Source organism: Colletotrichum graminicola (genome assembly GCF_000149035.1).
Source record: "Colletotrichum graminicola M1.001 genomic scaffold supercont1.5, whole genome shotgun sequence".
Taxonomy (NCBI): domain Eukaryota; kingdom Fungi; phylum Ascomycota; class Sordariomycetes; order Glomerellales; family Glomerellaceae; genus Colletotrichum; species Colletotrichum graminicola.
In genome coordinates this window covers 332,443-357,242 of record NW_007361009.1, presented here as the reverse complement: position 1 = coordinate 357,242, position 24,800 = coordinate 332,443, and the positions used below count along the sequence as shown (strand labels likewise).

At 56.1% G+C, this 24,800-nt stretch overlaps 7 protein-coding genes across 7 annotated transcripts; 3 read left to right on the top strand and 4 right to left on the bottom strand.

The window, feature by feature from the left end:
• Window positions 1-488: 488 nt before the first annotated feature.
• On the top strand, window positions 489-2,999 carry GLRG_02478 (fungal specific transcription factor domain-containing protein; the record flags this gene model as incomplete). Its single annotated transcript, XM_008092487.1, has 4 exons — window positions 489-1,500; window positions 1,710-2,130; window positions 2,245-2,533; window positions 2,610-2,999. 4 exons carry the CDS (start codon window positions 489-491, stop codon window positions 2,997-2,999), a joined length of 2,112 nt encoding a protein of 703 aa, XP_008090678.1.
• A 4,819-nt stretch (window positions 3,000-7,818) lies between these two features.
• Window positions 7,819-10,004, top strand: GLRG_02477 (DASH family cryptochrome; the record flags this gene model as incomplete). Its single annotated transcript, XM_008092486.1, has 2 exons — window positions 7,819-8,324; window positions 8,393-10,004. 2 exons carry the CDS (start codon window positions 7,819-7,821, stop codon window positions 10,002-10,004), a joined length of 2,118 nt encoding a protein of 705 aa, XP_008090677.1.
• Window positions 10,005-10,842: 838 nt separating this feature from the next.
• On the bottom strand, window positions 10,843-11,907 carry GLRG_02476 (thioesterase; the record flags this gene model as incomplete). The annotated part of the gene is made up of 1 exon (XM_008092485.1): window positions 10,843-11,907. The coding sequence occupies one exon, from the start codon at window positions 11,905-11,907 to the stop codon at window positions 10,843-10,845; it is 1,065 nt and encodes a 354-aa protein (XP_008090676.1).
• Window positions 11,908-12,470: 563 nt separating this feature from the next.
• On the bottom strand, window positions 12,471-14,341 carry GLRG_02475 (squalene/phytoene synthase; the record flags this gene model as incomplete). The annotated part of the gene is made up of 3 exons (XM_008092484.1): window positions 12,471-13,287; window positions 13,341-14,264; window positions 14,319-14,341. 3 exons carry the CDS (start codon window positions 14,339-14,341, stop codon window positions 12,471-12,473), a joined length of 1,764 nt encoding a protein of 587 aa, XP_008090675.1.
• A 2,337-nt stretch (window positions 14,342-16,678) lies between these two features.
• GLRG_02474 (phytoene desaturase) lies at window positions 16,679-18,412 on the top strand (the record flags this gene model as incomplete). The annotated part of the gene is made up of 1 exon (XM_008092483.1): window positions 16,679-18,412. One exon carries the CDS (start codon window positions 16,679-16,681, stop codon window positions 18,410-18,412), a length of 1,734 nt encoding a protein of 577 aa, XP_008090674.1.
• A 415-nt stretch (window positions 18,413-18,827) lies between these two features.
• GLRG_02473 (uncharacterized protein) lies at window positions 18,828-21,567 on the bottom strand (the record flags this gene model as incomplete). Its single annotated transcript, XM_008092482.1, has 2 exons — window positions 18,828-20,104; window positions 20,967-21,567. 2 exons carry the CDS (start codon window positions 21,565-21,567, stop codon window positions 18,828-18,830), a joined length of 1,878 nt encoding a protein of 625 aa, XP_008090673.1.
• A 1,139-nt stretch (window positions 21,568-22,706) lies between these two features.
• GLRG_02472 (uncharacterized protein) lies at window positions 22,707-23,267 on the bottom strand (the record flags this gene model as incomplete). The annotated part of the gene is made up of 3 exons (XM_008092481.1): window positions 22,707-22,788; window positions 22,861-22,982; window positions 23,181-23,267. 3 exons carry the CDS (start codon window positions 23,265-23,267, stop codon window positions 22,707-22,709), a joined length of 291 nt encoding a protein of 96 aa, XP_008090672.1.
• Window positions 23,268-24,800: the final 1,533 nt, after the last annotated feature.

The following is a 24,800-nucleotide window of genomic DNA, read 5'->3' as shown; positions in this document are numbered from 1 at the left end:
CTGCATCCTTGCCCTTGTAAAAGAGGCTTGTTCGGCCAGTCGTTTCGGGTTAGACTCCAGCGGCGGCCAGTGACATGATTTAGGAATAGGAAAATTTCATTAGTAACACAGCAAGAAGATAGTGGGGTAGCCGACACCGATGTGTACCCATATCCGAAGCCGACACCGCGTTTCCGAAGCCGAGACCGAGCTTTCGCGCGTGTCGAACCTCACTCCATCAATGTTCAAGCCGACAATGGTCTTGGTCGATATTTGCGGACCGCTTCCCGAACTTTCTGTTACGAGACGACACTGCCTTGCTTATGCGGGAGACGGTAGCATTGACCCGTCCCGATTGCCGAATGATGCCGCAGAATATGGAGTCGACACAAACACCATCTCGGCTTCTGCTCAGGAAGAACGGGCGGCCGCAGGCGTGTGAGCCGTGCCGGAAGCGCAAGGTCGCCTGCGACCACGCCCAGCCCATCTGCAACAGGTGTAGAAAGTCAATGCGCCCCGGCGAAGTGTGCGAGTACATCCTGGACGGCAGCCCGGCCCTGAGACAAACCCCGAAGCAGGCCCGGGCTAGGGAAAGCCGGCGCGGGTCGAGGACTCCTTCTGTACCACAAACGGCGCCGACGTTTCAACCCGCCGTGACGATTACAAAGCTCCCGCCGAGGCCAGCGGCGGTCTCACGGACGGCATCGACGACTACCACATCGCCGGTGACGTCTTCCGGGAGCCGTCCCCGCGCGTCCGTCCCCGCCAGCCTCCCAACCAGCCCGGAGTCGGTCGGCACGGGGGCCACCCCGGCCGTCCTCGGCATTGGCTACCTCGGCTTCACCTCGTTCTGCGGCATCTACGAGGAAACTCGGTCCAGTCTGAACCGATTGCAGCCCTCCGGCGCGACCCCCATCGGCGAGATCGGCGCAACGGCCTCCTGCGGGCTCGAGTGCTCTCCACCTCTGACGAACCAGGCCCTGGAGACGTGCCTGACCATCCTCCGCCACGTCCCGGACCGGGAGACGGGACTGAAGCTGTTTGAGACCAACACCAGTCCTAGCGACGGCTGGATCCGCATGGCTGCGAAGCGCATGATCACGTCGCTGTACGAGACGTTCCCGCAGTACTTTTGCGCTCAAGAAAGGCCGGATGACGCGCAGCTGGCCGTGCTCGCCCGGACCATATGCAGCAACACCGCAAAGTGCGTGTCCGAGGAGGAGTCCGACCCGGAAAAGTGGATCGCGCAGTTCACCGGCACAAACCTGCGATGGGAGTCGCTGGGGATCATGTTCGTGTACTGGGAGCTGGCGGCCAGGTATCTCGGCCCCTACCGGCGCGACGTCCGTTCGCATCTCCAGCAGCCCCTGGATGAGAGGACCAGGGTCGTGATGCAGTACCGGTACTGCATCGGCGCGAGCATCGAGCTGACCAAGGCCGCCGGCAGCGGGGGCAACACCCTGCTGCTCTTCATGTCTGTGAAGCGGGCCATTATCGAGTCCGTCTTCTCGGGCGACGCGAGTGAGTGACTTCCGCCTCGGAGCGCCGCACCGCCGTACATGCGTGTGTACAGCATGACGAGAGAGAGGTAGAGAGGTAGAGAGGTAGAGAGGTAGAGAGGTAGAGAGGTAGAGAGGTAGAGAGGTAGAGAGGTAGAGAGGTAGAGAGGTAGAGTGGTAGAGAGAGAGAGAGAGAGAGAGAGAGCTAACGTCGCCCCGCCCCTTTTCTAGGTTTCTCCTGCTGGCAGCTGCACGCCGAGACGGTGGCCCTGTCGACGTTCCTCGGGTTCCACGACGAGGTTGCCGCGGAGCCGTACAAGCCAACCGTCTGCTCCGAGATCAAACGCAAGCTCTTCTGCTACATATTCTACATAGACAAGGTGCTGGCCTCGTTCACCGGCAGGCCGCCCCTCATCAGCCGCCGGTACGCGCGCACGCCGCCGCCGCTGGACCTCAAGGACGAGTACCTGCTCGCGGACGAGGCCACTCTGGCCCGCCACGTGGCCAACCTCGACGAGAACGGGTGGAACACCGAGGGCGGCCTGTGCTCGGCCACCTTCATTCGGGCCCGCGTCATGCTGGCGCACATTCGGGACGAGGTCTTCGAGATCGCCCTCGGCCACGGGCCGGTGACGCCTGTCGAAACACTTTTGTAGGCGCCCCCCTCCCCCGCTTCCCGTGAGACGAGAGAGAGGGATGGCACTTGCCCCACGTCGCCGCCCCGAGGAGACGATGCTAACATTGATTGGGGGGGGGTTGCTCTTAGGGAGATCAAGGAGAGACAGCTAAGGATGGTCGCCAACCTGCCCCAGATCATCGCCTTCCAGGAAGAGGACGTCCAGGACAGGAAGCTCGAGGAGCCGCTGTTCTGCGTCCGGCTTATCGTGCACCTCGAACGCCTCCAAAATATGTTCTTCATAGAGCGCCTGCTTGCCAAGCGGGGTCACGACGACGGCGCGTTGCTCTCCGTCAGCTTCGAAATGGTGTCAAAGACGCTCCTGTTCTGGACGAACATGGACCGCCTCTCCTGCGCGCACAGTGATTTCGAATGGCTTGTTCGTACCCCCCCCCTCCCCTTCTTTCATCAGATCATCTCAAACTACGAGACCGAGACTAACACGATCTATCTAGGTAATGGCCTACGCCGCCCCCGGCGGGGGGATACTCTGCCTCGAGCTCCTCAAGCCCACCCTCCACGGCGGCAACCACCCGCAGAACCCCAAGGTGACGCGGTCCAGCATCATCCAGAAGCTGAGCCTGCTCGTCGGCTTCCTCGACTGGGTCAGCCCCACGGCGCCCAACGGCGACCTCTGCGCCGACTGCAAGTGCATCATCCAGCGCGTCCTCGACCAGGCCCTCAACGGCCCCGTGGCGTCGGCCTCGTCCGCCGTCGACGGCGGCTTCCCGGCGGCGCTGGACGCCATGGACTGGGACTTCTCCACGCAGCCCGACTTCAACTTTGACCTGCTCGACACATACGACTGGCTGCGGCCCGAGGCACCCTCAAGCCAGCAATCGTGAAGGGGGCGCTCGGAGCACGAAAAGAAAAGAAAAAGAAGAAGAAAAAGGAGAGGGCATACGACCTGATTTCTCCCGGCTCAGCCGGGCATCTTAATCAGGCAGCTTTGGCGGCATGTCTGGTTTTTGTGTAGTTTATTATGACGGATAACGACTTACGAAACATGATTGATAGGTGATCAGGCAACCGGTCGCCTCAGAACTTTGTCATGGTCGAAACTGGGGCGGCCTCTTGCTCTACGCTTACCAGCCTCCGCTTTCCTGTTATCGATTGTGCAGTCTCGTCAAGCATGGTGAGCACTCCAACATGATGACATGAATGGAGTCGATGCACTGCACACTGAAGCATTTAAATATAACAACTACGGACCACCTTAGATGTGTTAGCAGAGATTTGTAGGTGGGTGATGTACACTGACTGCACTTGGTCTCACCGGCAAGGTAGGTGTCCAGCTGTAACTCTTGACGCCACCTATCCTTGTTTACCGGACCCTGCAACTATTATACGACCCTATCCAAAAGACCCTTTAAAGCCCGTCGAGGGAAATTGACTGGGCGCGTGCTTAGACAGCCCGCAAGGCAGACTATTCACGAGGCTCGCTCATGCCGTCAATTGGCTTAGGGCCGCAGCTGTATAGATATATACTCTAGTGACCACGCCGGCAAGAAACGGACGATCTAGTTCACGCGAGCTTCACTCTCGCCTGTCGTCAGAGTGTTTGCGCAAAACCCAAACGCTCCTGAACCGCACCCAGGGCAGTGAGTGTGGCGGGAGTTCATGTTTGACCGTTGTCAACATCACCCAGGTTTCACGATAAGCAAGTCATTGACGGGTATGGCGGTATTTTCAAAATTCGATGAACTGCGATGCATGTTTCAGATGCCAGAACTGGCGGGGATTGGTTTTTGCCTCTTGGCCGAGGTCGATGATGACATTGTGTTGTTCGGGGTGATGATCGTCATGTCGTTCAAAGTTCTAGACCAATATCGACGGCTATAGTTACGCAGAGCTGCCACGCACGCCATAGACTGAAGCGGGGCAAAGAAGACGTCAGACTTACGGCTCTCAATCTTGAAAGAGTTAGTTGTCTGTACGTATTGGTTTATTGTCAAAGGGATGCGCACCCGATGTTCCAGTGTACCCCCTATGGCATAAAAAGCACGGATATCTTCCTGTGGAAAGGGGTCATCGTTTGGCTGTGAGACAATATGAAGTGTCTAGCCGGAGCTGGAACCCAAACTAAGATGTTGGCACAGGTAGGACAGGCCGGGTCCGGTCAGTAAACGGACGTTGCCGATATTAGGCGGGTCTAGAATCCTCGGGGCGGACGTGGATGTGATTGGATGGGGTGTCGCTCGGCGGGCATTCCGTACGAAGCAGGTCGATGGTCAGAGATGCTCAGATAAGCCTGGATCGTTGCCAAATTGTTGCCTGGTGCGTATGCGGGTGGGTAATGGATGTCAACGACTGGTGAGTTCCTCATGTAATGACTATGCGTCAAAATCAAGGCGAAAGCTCGAATGTGGGCGCCGATACGAGGATTGCCCTCGCCAACCTGACATCGCGGCTGGGTTTTGGCTGGCGCCCGTCGCGCATGAAACCTCCAGTACGCCAACGACATCTACGTTGCCGACAGTGAAACTCGCGACTGTAGTGCAACACCGGGCCTTGGCAGGTCTGACGACGGTACGCTATCCAACTGGGAGACAAAACTTAAGCCGACACATTGTGCATGGTGGGATCAAGGGCACACATCCATGGGTCAGGCGTACACAACGGGCAGAAAACGTGGCGGTTCAACAGAGCAAGGGCTGTAGAATGGGTTCCGGAAATGCACCCGATGCAGGCGTCGGGGATGGCCATCGATGGGCGCGGTCTGAGCATCGAGCATCACATACACGCAGATCGAAGTTTGGGCCTGGAGCCATCGGCAGCTCGGTTCGCCACGGTTACCAGCAAAATCCAGCTGAGAACAAACGTAATGTCCAGTATGTGCAATGCCCCGGATGACGCCCTTATGTAAGCAGACGGTTTCTGAAGCTCTGATAGGGGATTATGGAGCATTCCGTGCCGATCGAGGCTGCCTTGGCCAGGGGTTCGAGATGCAGCTCCAGAGCATACTTCCGCTCCGCATAAGGCTGTCGGGATCCGTCCAGAAACAAGGCATACCATCATCAGTTACACATCTGATGGGAGCCGTGCTTGCTTGTCTCGGGCCATGAATGGCGGGCGATGCCGTATGGATGGCTTTTTGAAGGAGTTGTAGCTAGCATGGCGAGTTGAAGCATGCACACTGGGTAGTCGGCGAAGACACAGGGCTCTGCTGGTGCTTCGCTGTTGTGCTTCATAGAGTTTTGACACGTCGATTCAAAGGGGCCGGCTGACTCGATGGTGGCCGTCATGTCTTTAATGGATCGGCCGAGTGGGAGGGTCTGAAATCCGATGTGAAAAGTCCGGGGGCGGTGGCGGTGCCTAAAGAATTTTAATGATACGTTACCAAAACAATAAAGATGAAAAAACAACCGACCCGAGAACAAAGCGGGAAGGTGAACGGTTGGTTCGATGATTCATCATGCGTGTGTGTGTGCGCGGAAGAAGCCGCACCGCGCCCCAAGCTTCAGCTTCGTTGCGACCTGCATTGACAGGCAGGCAGGTGGCAGGTGGCAGGAAAGTTTCTAAACATGTAGGTAGTTTATAGGTAGTACACCACAAGTAAATAGCTTTGGGACCCCGCCCCGCCGCGATGCTCGGATGCTGGATGTGATTGACATGAATGTCTAACCATCGAAGGGTGCGTGGAGTTGGGAGAGAGAGAGAGAGAGAGAGAGAGAGAGAGAGAGAGAGAGAGAGAGAGGTGATGGTAAGCGTGATGGATGGCAATTGTGAATCGAGAGGATATCCTGGAGGGAGCGGGGCTCAGTCGCACTTTCCCATGCTCGGGAAAGGCAGTACGGAGGTGGTGCCGTGCCTGCCTTACCTGCATGGTCAGCTTCCTCGGTACGTACATCCATCCAATCGGGCGACTCTTGACATGGAAGGAAACCCGATAATTAACAAAGTACGATGTACCTTAGACACCTGTTTTGGTAGGCCGGGTACCCAAGGTGGGCGGTGAAGGAAAGGAAAGGCTAAGGGACAGCGGGAAAGTACGTATCCGTCATTCGGCACTGCTCGGTGTGATCCGACTGGAGGGATTGCCCCACTGTTTTAAACCCAGCGATCCATCTGTATAGGCTCGATCTCGACAACCCGAACCGTATCTCTGGATCTGAAAACGAACTTTTAAGGCACCTCTCCATCCTTCCCGAACCATCACCATCGCCATGCAACCACACCAGTACCGACCCGTGCCGATTTCCCTCCCTGCATCTGAACCCCCGTGGTCCTGCTGTTTCCTGTACCTACCTTACCTAGGTATGCTTCCTACTGCGCACTGTATGTATCGTACAGCTGCCGCATCTGTTCAATGTCCGTCATTGGGCTGTTCTCCCTCCTTGAAGATTCGCAGGCACTGTGCAGTACTACTACCATGTCGTACTGCCTACCTACTCGCTTCTGTCAGTCGACCCCCGTCGCGGAGCACGTTCCGGAACCCTTTGCCTTGCCGACAAGCAGGCAAATGTGCTTGCTAGCTGCGCGGATATCCTTCAGCCATGCCATTCCAGATGGGGTGAACACCGGAATGTCATGCTATGCCATTACTCAGTAGGCAGGGAGTGCACAACATACACGTATATACCACGTACCTTGGCGGGGGGCGCTTCGGAGAAGGGGAGGGGGGTGTTCTACCTTGGTTTACTTTACATAGTGTACCTAGACCCAAAGAGGTGCTCGAGAAAAATCTCAGGGTCCAATGCGCCATGCATGGGTCAAGCGGATACCGAGTACTTACTTGTACGGAAGGAGGCGTCATGATTTGTCCTGAGCCATCGGCGAAACCTCCGCCCCTCGACGATTTGAACCCAAAACCCTCTCCTTCTTCTTCGACTCCCTACCTATCCATTCCATATCATACATATACCTACTTAGTTACACACTAAACTATACTGCCTCTCCGTGCTTCCTTACGTTGCTCTTGGCCGAGGTCGATTCGTACACTTGACCGGCCCGTCTGAACTTGCTGCAACTCAAACATTACATCCCGGCCAAACCTGCGCGCCGTGAACCTGCTCCACGTTGGAGCGCCTTAACCCTGCATCATCTCCTGGTCTTGACCGTAAACTGCCTGGTCGACTCTGCCGCGCTCCATTCGTCACACTCCCCTCGAGACTCCCTTTCTTCCTTTGGAGCAGACACTTGGCTGATCGACATACTTGCCCCGGCCTCTGACTACAAAGAGACGCCTCTTCCTATTCCCAGCCCACCCTATATTTTCCCATCTTGTCCCGATCCTCTAGCCTAAAAGTCGATGCCGTCCGTCTCTACAACCCCATCGCCCAGACCACCTTACCCACCCTACTCAGTACATGCGCTGTGGCGACTCTGAGACTAGTCTAATCTGCTTTCCCAGTTGATCGGGAACCAAGTCAGATCTAACGGCTTCTCTGACGCCATGACTTGGGCCGAGACTCTTACCAACACAATCTAGACTTAACCTGTACCCTTCGCCATCCAATCTCGTCTGTCTGCCTGTTCCCACCTGTCTTTCTCTGCTCCGTCTTGGGTCCCGTCCGCCATCCGCGCTCATTCACCAACCTTCACATTGCAGGCAGTATCCCAAACGCGTATGCCACTGTCTATATTCCCGAGAAATCCCAAGCATACCTTTCTCGACACTTGGCAACGAGCGGCCAATCACGTATAGCGCACATCGTTCCCATCATGACGGCTACAAACATTCTTATATATCTATTCCGCCACGACCTACGCATCGCCGACAACCCTATCATCCATCACCTGTCTACCGCTTCGGATCACGGCTTCACCCATGTGCTTCCGATTTACGTCTTTCCAGCACACCAGATCGAGATATCCGGCTTCCTCCGGGAGGGTTCCAAATCCCCCTACCCTGAAGCTCGCAGCCAGATTGGAAAGTTTTGGCGATGTGGGCCTCACCGCACCAAGTTTGTCGCGCAGTCTGTCTGGAACCTGAAGGAGTCTCTTGAAAGCGTACACAGCGGCCTGGCCCTCCGAGCAGGCAAGTTCGGCGACGTCGTTGACGACCTACTCCGAAGCTTTGCCGACAAAAAACAAAAGGTCGGTGCTGTTTGGATGACCGCCGAGGAATCCGTCGAAGAGAAGCGGGATGAAAAGGCTGTGTCCGCAGCATGCGAGAAGCACGGCGTCGCCTTCAAGACCTGGACGGACGAGAAATACTTCATTGACGAGTAGGTCCATTACAGCAAAGAAGTTTGTCCTCTAGTAGTATGGCTAACATGGGCTACCCCTTTGCCAGTCGTGACCTCCATTTCGAATCTCCTAGCGAGCTGGCCGATGTGTTCACGGCCTTCAGAAAGACCCAAGAGCCATTACGCGAGAAGCCCAGGCCTACGCTGCCTCATCCTAAAAAAGGATCTCTTCCGCCCTACCCAGACCAATCCATCATCCCGCCACAGCGAACGCCGTTTCAAATTCCATCAACTTACGACGCACTAGAGGCAGCTCTTCTCAAGCCCCTGAAAAGTCCCTTCAATGAAGAACCCAAGTTTCCTGAGAATGCTAAGTCGGTGCACCCATTCAAGGGCGGCGAAGACTTTGCTATTGAGCGGCTCGAACATCTTGTAAAGACCGGATCCGTGTCTAGCTACAAGGACACCCGCAACGAAATGCTCGGTGTCGATTTCAGCACCAAGTTGTCGGCTTATTTGGCATTGGGATGTCTGACATCCCGACAAATACACGAGGCTTTAGTCAAATACGAGGATGGGCAGGATGACAGATTCAAAGAAACACCTGGGTACGGGAAAGGGGAGAACGACGGGACCAAGGCAGTTCGGTTTGAACTTCTCTGGCGCGATTACATGAGGTTGTGCACGATGAAGTTTGGAGCAAAGCTCTTTTGCGTTACTGGCTTTAAGAACGATACAACTCCAAAGTGGAAGTCGGCCGATCCCGAACACGTCGTCTCGGAAGACAACTTGGGAACCCCAGTCGACGACGTTCAGAAGATACTCCAGCGGTTCCTCAATGGTACCACTGGCATGGGCTTAATTGACGCCTCCCAGCGAGAGCTCTATCACACTGGCTACACTTCCAATCGGGCAAGGCAGAACGTTGCGTCCTTTTTGACCAAGCACCTTGGCATCGACTGGCGGTATGGCGCGGAATGGTACGAATATCTCCTTGTCGACTACGACGTCAACTCCAATTGGTCCAATTGGCAATATGTCGCCGGGGTTGGTAACGACCCTCGTGGAGACAACAGGATCTTCAACCCAGTTAAGCAGGCCTTCGACTACGATAAGACCGGCGAGTACGTCAAGGCTTGGGTGGTCGAAACGCGCGAGGTTGAAAACCTCGAAAACGTCTTCCAACTTTGGACTACGCCACAAGAAGAGCTGGAGCGTCTGGGTCTGAGCAAGAACATTCTAGTCACCGACCCCGTCAAAAAGATCGACTTTTCAGTGGAAGGGAAGCCCAAGACTAGTCGTCGGCAGTACAACAATCGCAGGAGAGGAAGAGGCAACTCCAGCCAGAACGGGTCTACAGGGGGAGGCCCGCGGGGGCCACCATCTGTGACAGGAAGTTCCGCAGGAGGCCTTGCAGGACCGCAAAATGGGGGTGCCCCTGACCAAGCATCGTCAGGCCATTCATCCTCCAGGTCACCACCAAGCGGACCCCAAGGATATCGTACCAACGGTGGTTATCGTGGCGATGTGCGTGGCGGGTATCGTGGCGGACGTGGTGGGCGTGGTGGCGGCGGTTACCGGGGAGGACGTGGGAGCTTTGGTGGTAGAGGAGGAGTGTTCGCCAACTCTTACCATGTTCCGAATACACAGCCCAATGGTTACCCTAATGGCCAGCTTCGGCCACAGTGGACAACCACGGCATCCGGCTCGACGATGTAGGTCCGTGAATTTGTGGCCATGGGCTGTTCATAGTAAATACTAGTAGCTTCATTCTCTGCCTATATCTCGCTATCAAACGGAGAGATGTTCAGAGTGTGTACATGTCTTATGGTAAACCGTGTTGGAATGAGGCCGACAGAAGAAGTTATGCTACCTATCCTATCCACTCCCGTTCTTCGATGACGAATTTGATACCTAAGTATTGCAATTATGGCATGAACATTTGCGACACCTCCAATGGTCTGGTCATCCCACGGCTCTTCAATGTTATATAGACTTGGTGTGTGTGTGTGTGTGTGTGTGTGTGTGTGTGTGTGTGTGTTCCCCGACATTTCGAAGCGAGACGGCTCCCACGTCTCGTGGAGAAAGTCAATCGCGTCGGACCATGCGGATTCTCACATCCGGCCAATCATTCCCTCACGGCGGCCCTGGCCGAATGGGAGAGCATGGTCGTTCAGTTCTCGTAGCCCTCTTGCGCCGGACGGCAAGTCGTGCGAAGCTCCCCGTTTTCCCGAGTTTCCCGAGTTTGGAAGGCTGAATTTCACGTCGAGCCGAGCGGAGCAGGGTTCGGGATTCTTCGTCAGTGGCATTCGCCGGCCTCTCCTAATCTACAATTCCACGTACGAACACGTGCGTGCCCCGCCGGCTGGCGGGCCTCCCCTTCTGTATTTACTCATCCTGGTAACATCCCAAGGGGGTCAATAACCGCCGGCAATCGCCTCCGTAACGCCATGTAATGCGACAAGACCCTCACCACCTTCCTTCTCTTTCTCCCTTACGCCCCCCCCCCCCTTACCTGGACACAATGGTCCGCGGTACATGCCCCCATCCCGTCAGACTAGAACCTCTTCCCCAACGGCTTCACGGCGTCTCCCTTGGGCACGACGAACAGCCCTTTGGCTTCGACGACGGTAGCGCCGTCCGGATCCTCTATGCGGCCGACGACCCACATCTTGCGGTCCGACTTGTCCTCCTCGTCCGGGCGCGCCTTCTGGAACTCTGGCAGGGCCTTGGCGACGCGGACAATGTAGAGCATGCCGGGGGTGACGGGGACCTTGAAGTCGACCGCCAGCTTGGCCGTGACGGCCGTGTTGGCGGGGAAGCTGAGGGCGGCGAGGCGGCCCATGGCCTCGTCCATGATGGTGGAGAGCATGCCGCCGTGGACGACCGAGGGCCAGCCCGAGGTGCTGTGGCCGAAAACGACGGCGAGGATCAGCTCGCCCGTGTACCGGTGGCGGAAGACGAGGTGGACGAGACCCAGGCCGTTGGGGTCGTTGAGCGTGCCGCCGCAGAGGTGCCGCGCCAGCGTCTCTGGCGGGAAGTCGGCGTAGGGCTCCCAGTGCTCCCAGTCCGTGGGCGCGGTCAAGCCGGTGGCGGGGTTGATTGTCGGGATCATGGATTGGAGTATGGGGTAATCTTGGATGGCAGCGGAAGTGACCTCGGCGCGATACATGCGAATCGTCTCCGGGTCGTCGATCTCAACGGGCGGGTTCGTGAAGGGGTAAACGAAGCGCACGGTCGCTAGCTGGTCGTCGGTGATCTTGTAGCCGACGACGAAGAAGAAGAGGGCCCAGAGAGCGCGGCGGAGGTAGACCGAGCGGCGGGACGGCGGCGGCGACGTCGAGAGGAGGGCCGTAATCTGCGCGGGGGAGAGGTGGGAGAGGTTCGAGAGCGCGGCGTTCGCGGCGACGGCCTGCTGGACAGAGTGTGGGTTTTGGGGGACCGGGGACATCGGCGGCGGCGGCGACGGCGGCGGCCCCCGGGCCTGCAGGCGGAACGTGGGCGTTGACGCGAAGGGGCGCAGGGTCGCGGGGGAGAAGAAGAAGAAGGGGGCCAGCGGTCGCGATGGGCGGTGGGACGAGAGGTCCCGGAGGACGCGGCGCGCCGTTGATCTGGGTATCATCTCGGGCAGTTTCGCCCGTCGGCGTTCTACCGTATTGTGCGAGGTTCGAAGGCTGCGCGCGACGAGGCTCGATTGGGTTCGGCGCGATGGTGAGATTTCGGCGTGGTGGAAGTCGTTCAGATTTGAGTGGAGTTCGGTCCGGCTCTCGGTGGAGTCGGTGAAAGTTCGCCCGGGGCTTTGACCACACACACCCTTCTTACCCCTTGTCAAGCGCGCACGAGCCACCCGCTTACGTAGCTCGGGAGCTTTGGGGGGTTCGTGATGTCACTGCCACGATTTCATCACAGCCCGATCGATCCCTGTGGGCAACTAAACACACCAACGAATCGATTCACCAACCTTGCATCGGGGGGAAAAGAAGTCGGGCTAAAGCAATTGTGGTCGTAACGCTTGATTCATATAACTATCATCGTATGTACGCCATGCTGTCTATCGCAATGCCTATAGAAAAATGCCAATGGGGCGAGCAAGAGAGGAGACTGAACGGAGGAAAATGGGGATGAGGAGAGAAATCCAGCTAGGGTAGCCTGCAAACGCCACGGCGTCCAGTCAAGCTGGCACGGCTAAGCGGCCATCAACGTGCTCCAAGCGACCCAAATACGTCTTGACTTGGGAACCGTAGCCCGTCCACTACCGTCCGCCGCCGCGGAGCCGCCGTTACGCATCAGGACCCGGCCGATCTCCATGTAGCTCTCAACGGCAACAATCATGGGGCCGCGCGCCTCTGACGGAATCCACTTCATCGAGTCTCTGGCCTCGCCGTAGTGGTCCAAGGCCTTTGCAAGGATTCTGCGGCGCACCTTTCCGACACCCTCGCTATTGGGGCTCTTGAGGACATCCTCCGGCGTCAGACCCTCCTCCTTGAGCCACGTGGTGGGGAGGTAGACGCGACCGATCTTTGCGTCTACGGCGATATCGCGAGAGATGTTGACGAACTGCAGAGCGAGACCCATCTGGCGCGCCGTGTTGCGGAGGTAAGCCTTCATGTAATCAGGCAGGCCGTGTTGGCAATGGCAGAAGACAAGCTCGAGGCAGGCCTGGCCGACGGTGCTGGCGACGCGGGCGGCGTAGAGCTCGAGGTCCTCGGGGTCGGCGATAGGGAAGGCAGAGTTACTGAAGCTAAGATCCATTTCGAAGCCCTTGAGGAGCTCAGCCAGGGGCTCGCGCGGGAGGAGGGAGGTCGGGAGCATGTCTAGTGCTGAGAGAGCAGACGGGGGGAAGTTCTCGGCAGCGTACTTGGAGGCAAGGGGCGTCGATGTCGCGTCGGGGTCTTTGTAGAGGAGGCTGAGGTGACGGTCAAGCTTGGAGATCCAGACGGCTGCCTCTTCCGGGGTTGCCGCATCGTCTACGAGGTCGTCTGCCAGGCGACAATAGGAATAACTAATGTCTCTTGTCAATAGGGCTCGCGAACAGTCGCGCTGGCGGGGGCTTACAGAAGGGTCAAATCAATACGTAGACGACCAGGGAAAACGGAACTGGCGAGGTGGAAGCTGCGGCTCTTTTTGGCCAATCTGGCCGCAGCTTGGCGGATGCCCAAGATGCGCTGCATGTCGTACTTTGAGGAGGGAAAGACGCGGGCACGCAGCAACGACATGGCCAAAGCATCGGCCGGCTTGTCAAACTTTTCGGGGAAAGCATCACAGACAGCAACGGCCTTGTCAAAGGCAGCAATGCCGAAGACAATGAGCATGTTGGTGACCAGGAAGAAGGTGGCCTCCTCGATTTCGAGACTACCAAAGAGTTGGAGCTCCAGCTTTGTGCCACTCTCAATGGCCCAGGTGCCGCGGCCTAGAGCCATCTCGTCGACGATCCAGAGGTACACTGTGGGCAAGAGGATGGGCAGGGCGGTGCATGCCAACGGCAAAGCCAGGAGAAAATGGGCGGTGATTGTCCAGGTAAAGAGGGCAAAGGTGCATGCCCAGACCAAGATCAGGCCTAGGTAAGTACCCTCACCCTTCTTGGCGATGAGCCAGGTGCCCAGAAGGACGCTGCCGGAAAGAGCAAGCTGGCCGACGAGCTTTCCGCTCTTGATCCATTGCGGTAGGGTCGCAGGCGAATTAAGGTACTGCGCATGGAGTACGGGTTTGTTGAGGATGATGTAGAGCTGGGCGGTGATGTAGGTCTGAATGATGAAGAAGAAGAGCTCCTCGGCAGGGATGTCATAAAGGGTCGGGCCCAGGACTGCGTCAGGAGGGTAAGTCCAGACGTTGGTTCGAATAAGGTATGAGTCCCAGGGGATTGTGGCGACAAAAGCGATTGTGACAATAAAAAGGGTCCTCACGACATCCAGGCGCGTGAAGACGGGATATGAGAAGACGGTGAGCAGTGCAGCCAAAGGGATGGTGTACTTGACGTGCCTGGCAGGGGTTGGTGAGCGTGGAAAGTTGTGAGAGAAGGAGAAAAGCACTTACACCAGCGCGTAGTCGTAGCCCATTGTGAGAGTTCTGCCTCGGGCGGGCAAACTAAAAAGCCAAGAGAGTTCACAACAATGAGAAGAATCCCATCGAGGGCGAAGAAGAAGTTGGTGAAGCTGCTGTGTGGTGTTTTGAGAGAAAATATGAGCCGTCTTTTAGCGGCAGCGGCCGTGCATTCGTTCCTTCTTTCTGTGACCTACTAGTAATCTGTCCAAGCCGGGTGGGAAGGCACGTCCCAGACAGCAAAGCTGGTTTCTTCCTGTCTGCCAGGGGCGCTAACGTCTCGTTAGAGGTGGAACCTCTGGGCGTGTAAGGTGAGAATGCAAGGCCTATGTATCCGTACCGGAGGGATGAATGTACTGCAATACTCGTTGAGGGAGTCGACGCAACTATGACGAGTCACCTTCTTATCAGCGGGTGAGTGTGCAAAGTGAAGCGACCCAGTGTGAAAAAGAACCGATGAAATGGCGCTGTAAGACAAACCAACTGGTTTGCTGCCTGTTGTCCTGGGCCTTTTTTGTTTGCCTTGCCGGAGGTACGACGGAGGATGGTTCACCTGTGGGTGTATGACTGGCTGGCAAGGCACATGCGAATCACGTAAAAACGTTGAATGGGATGTGGAAAAAAAAGAAGGGTACACGATTATCAGTCGGCTAGTTCTCCGTAGGAAGAGCTGTAAATTGTCCCGAGTCAAGGGAAAGTGGTATTCCTACTAGTGTTTTGTTGTCTTGCGGAGTTTTCCTCCGCCTGATGCTTGCATTTTTGTTCCTCACTGCTCACTGCTTACTTCTCGGAGCTCGGACATTTGGAGAGAGTTGAGAAATCCCAGAGATTCTACACCACAGATAAGGCGAGAAGCATACGTTAAGCCCAGGCACAAAGAGGTGCATGCATTAGAGGAGGAGGGGAGAGGGGGCAGGGTGGCGCTTATCTGTACAATAGAGCTTCTTTCCCGTTTCGGCCATGGAGCGGGGGCGCGAGGTACGTGGAAAAGAAGGGGGGGAAGGGGGAAAACAAAGGTACCCAGGGATGAGTTGGGATGGAATTGTCGAGGATTAAGGTGCAGCAACTTCCTTGAAGCATGCAACATGTATGTAACATGCAGCTTACACCAACTGCAAGGTGGTGGCTGCACACACACTACTATGTGCGACCCGCCGGCGTTGCTGGTTGGCCGATGCCCGAGGGGGGGATAAAAGTCTATGACGACCACATGAGCGTTCAAACATGGGATTTTGTATTCGAATACGCCAGCCCAGAGCCGGATTTTTGACCCGACCAGGGATTCGGAAGAGGAGGCGGCGGGGCTGACAGTAATACACGCGTATGCCTGTACACCTGTGGTTGTTGGGATGGAAATGAACCTGCGCGACGCCCGTCCAGACCGCGTCTACTTACTGATGGCTTTTCTTGGGGACCACGCGTGAAACACGGCGGTGGGAAGAGGGAACGTAGCAAGGTTGCATGCCATGATGATTCCCGCTCCTCGTTGGAATGTTTCTCAGGCGCGTTGCTTGTAGCATCAGGTATCTGATCAGACTAACTTTTCACCGTCTACTCCGTATACACAGGGACCATTGAAAAGCAAAGAGCCTGCCACTAGGTATACGAATGTCCGAGTCCGCAACCTTAGGCTTCTATTGTGAGCTTGCCCGATGGAGCTAATGAACCATCCATCTGCGACGCATTTCGTCCGTGTACGTGTACCATGCACCTGTGTGCATACATGTCAAGCTTTTCTGCCTACGTGGAAAAACTCCAGCTCCACGCGCCGGTCGGTCCCTTGCTTCCCGTAGTGTACCTACCGTAATACATTACGCCGCCATTTTCTCTCTTACCCCAACAGATCCCAAGTGACTTTTGCCCCTACTTGACTGCCTGGTTAACGATTGGTGTGCGCCCATATCTGCCAATCTCCAACCTTCACTTGCCGGGAGCCTCCTCCGAGTCGAGGTGTCATCATTCACCCGTGCCAGCCGGTGCGGAGCTCGTCTTCCTGCGATTCTCACGCCCCCGCCTCATCGTCCTCGTCCTCCCCCTTGCACCCGCCGCTCCGTTAGTTTTATGGGCCGCTTGGCATGCGAGCCGAGTTCAACTGGCTGTCACTCTTCACATGCTTGTTAGAATGACGGGATCATTATCGACTATGAATGTGAATTGACACTCTCCTACCTCTCTCTCTGCGTTCCCCCTTCCTTCCTTCCAAGGTCTTGCTCATATGTCGAGTTTGGTGAGAATCTTATTGGGCAATCTATCAATCTCATCGGTATAATCTCCACGACGATCGCATCTTGTCCTCCCCTCCCCAATACCCAGCTCTGCCGTCTTAGTGAATTCATACCTCCTCTCAACATACGATGTCACAAATCGGCGAGAAGCCCAAAACGGCCATCGTCATCGGCGCCGGTGCCGGCGGTGTGGCCCTCGCCGCCCGCCTCGCAAAGGCCGGCTTCGCCGTCACCGTCCTCGAGAAGAACTCCTTCACGGGCGGCCGGTGCTCCCTCATGTTTCAGGACGGCCACCGCTTCGACCAAGGGCCCTCGCTCTTCCTCCTGCCCCAGCTCTTCCATGAGACCTTCAAGGACCTCGGCACCACTCTCGCCGACGCCGGCGTCGACCTGCTGCGCTGCGAGACCAACTACAACATCTGGTTCCACGACGGCGAGCTCTTCAGGCACTCGTCCGACCTCGCCGCCATGAAGACCCAGATCGAGCGCTGGGAGGGCAAGGACGGCTTCGAGCGCTACCTCAAGTGGCTGAGGGAGGCCCACACCCACTACGAGATCTCGGTCAAGGACGTGCTGCACCGGAACTTCAGCAAGTTCATGGATCTGGCCCGCCCCGGCTTCGTGAGGCACGTCGTGAACCTGCACCCGCTCGAGAGCATCTGGAGCCGCGCGAGCAGGTATTTCTGGACAGAGAGGCTGAGGAGGGTCTTCACGTTCGCCGTCATGTACATGGGCATGTCGCCCTTTGACGCCCCAGCCACCTACTCCCTACTTCAGTACACCGAGTTCGCCGAGGGAATCTGGTATCCCAAGGGCGGCTTCCACCAGGTCGTGGCGGCGCTGGTACGCATCGGCGAGCAGATGGGCGTCAATTATCGCCTAAGCACGCCAGTGTCCCGCGTCCTGACGGACGGGAAAAGGGCGACGGGCGTCGAGCTGGAGTCGGGTGAGTCCCTCTCGGCCGACGTCGTCGTGGTGAACGCCGACCTGGTCTACGCCTACGGCAACCTCCTCCCCAAGACGCCGACCATCACAGACTACACAAAGTCCCTCCGAAAGCGCGAGGCCAGCTGCAGCTCCATCTCCTTCTACTGGTGCATGGACCGCAAGATCCCCGAGCTCTCCGTCCACAACATCTTCCTCGCCGAAGAGTACCGCGAGTCCTTCGACGCCATCTTCAAGCGCCACTCCCTCCCCGACCAGCCCAGCTTCTACGTCAACGTCCCCAGCCGGGTGGACACCTCGGCCGCACCCGAGGGTAAGGACACCGTCATCGTCCTTGTCCCCGTCGGCCACCTCGCCGAGTCCAAGGGCGAGTCCGGGCTGACGACCGACCCGAAACACTGGGACGACATCGTAGCCCGCGCCCGCGCCGCCGTCATCGAAATCGTCAGCGCAAGGACGGGCTGCGCGCCGCTGAGCGACTTCATCACCCACGAGACCGTCAACACGCCCCTGACGTGGGAGGACAAGTTCAACCTCGACAAGGGCGCCATCCTGGGCCTGACGCACGGCATCTTCAACGTCCTCGCCTTCCGCCCGCGGACCCGCGCCGAGGGCCTCGAGGACGCCTACTTCGTCGGCGCCAGCACCCACCCCGGCACCGGCGTGCCCATCGTCATGGCGGGCGCCAAGATCACCGCCGAGCAGATCCTCGACGACCGCGGCCTGCAGGTGCCGTGGGCCAGGGGGTTCGACGGCATCCTGAAGCCGCAGAGCCAGTCGCCCGGGAACAAGAAGCTCGACAGCGTGCGTTACGGCTACCATTTTGGGTCCGAGGAGGTCGCCGTTCTTTCTGTTGGGCTTGTGCTGGCCCTGATTTATTTCTATTTCTGGCCTACCATGCAGCCATTTCTTTGCTAGGTTATTGATGTGTTAGTAAAATGGCTAGGCTATGATAGGAGCTTCTTGAGTAATATAGACTCACTATTTCGATTGACTACAACATTGATTGTATGGATCTTGTCCGGACACCTAAAGGCCACCTATACAGACAACGCACCATCTTTAACAACACCTCCTCGGCATACAGGATATCGAAAGCATCGCACCCATGCCAATCGTGAACAGATTCGACATAGATTACTTCGATGGGGGCGCTTTCGTGAATATGATGGTCAAGTCAATTCAGTGTGCTTCTCCAAGGGCTCTATTCAGATGCTGCAAACAGAGGTAGCGAGAGTAATTGTCTGGTCTATTGATGTTGACATCTGGGGGGTTGCAGGAGCAGCTTAACCACCTCAGTGTCGCCTCGACGTACTGCATTATCCATTGGCGTCTATCCATCTTGATCCTCAATGGCACCATCAGCACTATTCTCAAGCAGCAGCTTAGCCATCTCGCCGAAGCCTCGAGCTGATACAATAGTTATCAATAGCCACCAGCGAGGTCGACCTCTGATATTAACAACAGCCCCATTCTTAAGGAGCAGCTTAACCATCTCAGTGTCGTCTCGAGTTGATGCCATGTATATTAGTGTCCATCCATGTCGACCTATGAGATTAAGATCAGCCCTGTTCTTGAGGAGCAGCTTAACCACCTCATTGTGGCCTCGAACTGATGCTTCATATATTGGCGTGCATCCACATAGACCCACAATAGCAGCATCAGCCCCATCCTCAAGGAGCAGCTTAACCACCTCAGTGTGGCCTCGTTCTGATGCCATGTATATTGGTGTACATCCAAACTGACATGCGAGATTGACATTAGCCCCGTTCTTAAGGAGAAGCTTAACCACCCCAGTGTAGCCTCGATCTGATGCCTTGTGTATTAGTGCACATCCATCTCGATCTACGCGATTAGGATCAACCCCGTATCCGAGGAGAAGCTGCACGATATGCTGGTGGCCATTATATGCCGCTGTTTCGATTGCTGTTCCCAGTTCTCCGCCTGCAGTATCAAGGCTGTAAGAGAGAGACTTGTCTTCCAAATGAGCACGCAGTGTAGAGTATAATCCGAGTTTTGACGCATGATATAAGGGGCTTGGCGTTGCCACATTCCTTCCCCAAAGATATGCAGCGAAATAGATGGAAACCCAAGCCTGAAACGCGGGCTCTTCGAGAAATAGTCGGATGACCTGCGTTTCAGCTAACCCTTCTTGGACGCACTCCCGATAGTGGCGAGGCCACTGTTCGGCAGCGTAGTCCGCAAGCGGATACTGACATCGGACGAGTGAAGGCTTCATAATGGAAACTTGTGGTTCCAATAGCAGCGTTAGACATATGATGGCCATCAATCCATTGCCTTCTCGTCTCTGGACGCCGAAAAATGAGGCCTCCTTTTGGGTGTGAATCCCTTCCGACTCGAGATATTCCTGAACAGAAAAATGGGCAATATGCAAATTGGCTATCTTCGAGTAACGTCCCCAACCAATTTCCGTAAAACCCGGACATAATTGTTGAAAGTCGTCGATGCCCTCAAGTTTACGCTTCGCATCGAAGCTGGCCGTGGCGGCGCCAACTTCGACGGCCATGGCATCGATGAGCTCCGGGACAGTCAGTGGCCTTACGGCACAGCAGAGAATCGCCAGCATCTGTCGAGCATATTTCTTGGATTCTATTGGAATGTTTCGTAGCATGCGTTCGTAGGTCTCGTCCAACGTCTGTGGCAGCGATTGGAGTAGTTGCTCGAGGTGATACTCGCTTCGTAGGCAATTGGCAAGCGCTTTCAGTTGGCATTCCACCCACCGAAACCTGTGGTGATATTAGCGAATGTGAAGCGGGTTGATGATGGGAAACTTGCACTCCATTCGCCTTCTCGGTCAGCACCTGCTCTATTCTAGCATAGTGTTTCTGCCACTTTCGAAGACGTCGGTTATCTCGGAGGTGTTGCGAAACGAAGCTCGCTATGTCCTTGCCTATGCCGTCATTCTTCATGACCACGACCTCTTCTGGCATGGCTCCAAGCGCGTCACGGATGTCGATTTCGTCCCGACTCGTTACGAGAATGTGCAGCCCTGGCTCTTGCCAAGCGCGGATGTCGCTCAGTGCTTGAAGCATCGCATCTCGATGTTTTTCCCGCGGGCTTTCACCCAGCGCATCGATCGCGATATATATATCCAGGAAATCACGAACAAGCTGGCGGAGGCACCCTAGAAAGGCCTGGTCCGATGGCGTGGTGGTGCGATGTCTTTCGTATAATCGTGCGAGAGCGGTGTTTGTGACGCCCAGCTGGCTTGACAGCTGCAGCAGGAGCGCCCGTATCATCGCAGAGGTATCTTTTTCTCCCTCGTCCGCGAAGGTGAAGGAAAAGAAGGCAATGCCTACTTTTGGGTTGAACCTTCGATGTCGAAAGGCATGTTGGATCGCTGTGGAGCATAAGACGGATTTCCCACACCCGGCGAACCCCTTCAACCAAAAGAAGGATCTGGGATGCTCGAGCCAGGAGACGAAGGAGGGGCTCTTGATGAACCACAAACCAGTGCCCGGGTTCTTCTTATTACAAGCATCGTTGAAGTCGATGGAAGCATCGGGTGCCTTGAGCCAATTTCGTATCTCAGAGGAGAGCTGAGAAGCCCTGACCAAGTTCAGGACCGCTCTCGTATCCTCGATCTCATCCTGCATGCGGTCGGTAACGTCTTGCTGTAAGAGCTGCAGGGCCAGTGACAGATGAATGACCAGCTCATCAATGTCTTCGTCCAGCTTCTTCAGCGTACTTTCCCGGAAAGGGTACGCGAGTCGGCGGCCTGTGGCTCGAATCGCGGTCCGAATACCATCCACCGGCTCCCGTTCAAACTTGCGAGACTCCTCCTGGAGTTCCTGGATGTACTCTTCGCACTGCCTGATATTAGACTCGATGTTCTTGAGCACATGCGTTCCGTCGACCTTGACGCGGCCACTGAGGTGGGTTTGTAGGCAGTTGAGTATCTCCAGCAAGTCCTTCAGTTTGCGCGCCGTGTGGGTAACGTCTGAGTATTGGGCATTGATAGCAGTGTAGTAGTTGTATAGTGATTGTGTTACCTGGAGACCTAGGGATATGATCCCCACAACGCTTCCGGTCACAGATAAAGGATCTGACATGGTTGTTCGCAGCAGCAAAAGCTGGAGAATGTGTCGTTTGAAGGTAGTTCGTCGAGGCGCTGAAAATCCGACAAGAACTTAGAGGCGAGAAGGCCGTCATCTAAACAGAAAGGGGTAGGATGCACGTGGTAATAAAAGCGACCCATCTACATGCTGTGCCTGTTGGCGCAGGCGGCCGTACCGTACCTACTACCGACTCAGTCAACAGGCTGGGTGCAAATACGGTACTCTGCCTAAACGAGTACCGGCGCCCATGCTAATGCGAATTTGCACAATCAGGCAGGCGCAGAGATCTGGAGGACACATCGCCTCTCGGCGCCAACGCGACTGAAGTATGAGTAGAAGTCTTTACCGGGCATTTCGCCGGGCCCGGTCTCAGCTCCGGATCGGCTCGGGGACCCATAATTCAAACTCGCTGTGGCTGCTGAGCTTTCTAGGTCGGTGCCGGGCCCGTTCGATTACTTGAGCACCCCCCCTCGACACATTACGTTTCCTTGGTGGGAATCCACAGGGCTCAGTCACACAAGCCCGAACCAGGCATCTCCTCCGACATGCTGATCAAGGCCAATTTCCCATTGCTGCCTCACCTGAGGCGCAGCGCAATAGTAGCATCCTACCTCGGACTAGTCACTGATTACAAAAGTCCCCCTTTGACTCGCACCATTCTGTACTTGGAACGAGACAGCATAAAACAGTGCGCGGACAAGAACAACGTGAGCGAACAGCAACATGATCATTGCCGTATCGGTTGCGGCTTTCCGTCGTACAAGCTGAGCGCGAGAATACCTCGATTCTTCGGTGGGCTCGAATCATACTTGAAACTTCCAGAAAGGTGCAGCAAAAGCATCGGGTTGCAGAGTACATCTCCCCACAATACGCCCGCCAAGTGCTCCTATCCCTGCTATCCATCAACGCCTCCATCCGACATCAGGATGGCCAGCCTCAAGCGAGGCCATTTGCGGCACAGCCTGGGCGAAGCCTTGTTACTCGTGTTGGTGAATACCGCCTTGCCGTCTCGTGCTGGCTTGAAATTTTCACCGACATGCCCCTCCCCCGTAACCAGCATGCTTTCCACGGCTATAGGAAAGCAGGAAACCGCGCCCACCCCGCGAAGTTCATCAGAACACACAAACACCCGCTCATCTCTGTCCCCCCCTAGCCTGCGCCGCCGCGTCGCGGTTGATCGCCTCCTCTCCGAGGACCTTGCTCGCGGCCATGAACCTGTCAACCAACGTCAGCGGACGGGAAACAAGACACAGCCCCCCTCGGCAGAGTAGGAACAGAAATACTCACATTCCCCCGTGCCACGCGCCGAGGCCCCGCATGCTCTCGGCCTGCACACTCGTCATACGAACTAGGTTCTCCGTGTCGGCAAGGTTAGCCGACAGCTGGGCAAGCTGCGAATGGAGGTGCGTCTGAGGAACGGGTTCGGGTCGCATGTCAGCAAACGCCATCTTCACACCGTGCCGTTGACGGCCGTCCTCATCATATCCTCATCGCCTCCCAGCACTCCTCCGTGGAGGTCTCAACCCATGACAACCGACAGTGGGGGGCAAAAGGAATGGTGCAACAAATACAACCGCCATTTCAGGGCACCGGGAGGGGAGACTCACCAACTGCCGCGCTTTCGTCGCGTTGCCTGAGCTGGAAGACATGGACGGCCTCGCCGTGTGCGTCATGTTGATGTTGCGCGAGGCCATCTTGCTGCTTTATCTCTCTCTCGCTCTCTCTTTATATCGTTCTCAATCGTGTTCTTTCCCAGAGATGGAAGAGATGACAAGACTAGATGATCTATCGTGAGACGTCAGTTCCAACAGGGGAACATGTGAAGAGGGGTAGAGGAGGGTGTATGTGTGTATGCGCGCAAAAGGCGGAGGACCACTCACTCGCCAAACTGCGTGGTGTCAACGTGAGCAAAGCAGCGGAAGGGGAATGAAATAGCAAAAACAGAGCCTCAACTCTGGCCGATATATCTGAATCTCTCCCTCTCTCTCACTGTCTTTCCTTCATAAAACAGTTATTCATGCGGTTGCCAGACGGGCTCGGTATCGTCAGCCCGGGCAGGATTTCCGTCTTTCCTCTAATTTTCGGGCTCCCTTACTAAACGCCTCCCGTTTGTTCCTATTCACGCGGCGGGCTCTTTCTCTCTCTCCCTCTCTCTTCCGTTTTGATTTTTTGTTGTTGTTGTTGTTGTTGCTTCTTGGATTGTCGTTGACGGAAGTGGGGTTCCGCCAAAAGGTAAACAAGAATGATGGACGTCTGATTCGCCCGGGCATCATCAGCGCGAGGCACCTGCCAGCTGCCAGCCAAGAGCCACCTGGGGAGCCGAGAGTCTGTGCGAGACCTCTGCCATCGGATTTCGGAAAACCCTCCCCCTCCCCCACCTGCCATTAATAACATACGGAATAAGTTTGCGGGAACAGACGTCAGCTACCTATGTCGGATGGCACCTGCAGCCATCAGCTACCGCATAAGCCGAGACATGCGTTGCCACCCCCACGTTCAAGACACTTTCCGCCTCCGGATCTCCAAGTCATCTGACTCGTATGTCTGTTTCCTTGCGCCGGCCATCGTTCCCCTGAGTTTATCAGAATATCCACGTACTGGTGGTCTATCAGACTTGGCTGACTGGATGTGCCTTCCAACCATCCATCAATCATCATTACCCCTCCAGCGCCGTTGGGACGGCGCCGCTTACATACGCACACACACACACACGAGGGCTTGGCTGAGTCAAAGAAAGGGGTTTAGGATCAGCATCAACCGGTTTAACTGGTTTAATATCATGCCGGTGTCTCATCAGTTACGCCCAATCAAGCCCCAGGCAAGCCTGACGCAAGCTGAGGCCGGCCCAGCGGGCCGCGAGGCTGCTCTCAGAATGCTCAAAGCCTGCGTGTCACATCCCTGCCACCCGGCGCTGCTTATTCTGAAGCCAAACTCTCGCCTGATGCATGGAAAGGGGCGCCCAGCCACTTCCACGCAGGAACCGAAAAAGTCACAAGTTTCAAAATCGAGTTTTGTATGCGCGTCTGACTTCCATTGCGTTCAATTGAACGCCCTAAGGGGCTGCCTACTTGCCTATCCCTTCCAACTTTTACTCGTTTCCCTTCTCCTCAACCCCGTCCAGGTCGCTCCTTGCGGCCCTTCACTCGTCGTCAGGAAACTAAAATTATCGAAAGCCAAAATTCCCTGTCTGTAAAAACACTTTCGCGGTCCGAGCATGAGCCCTCGTC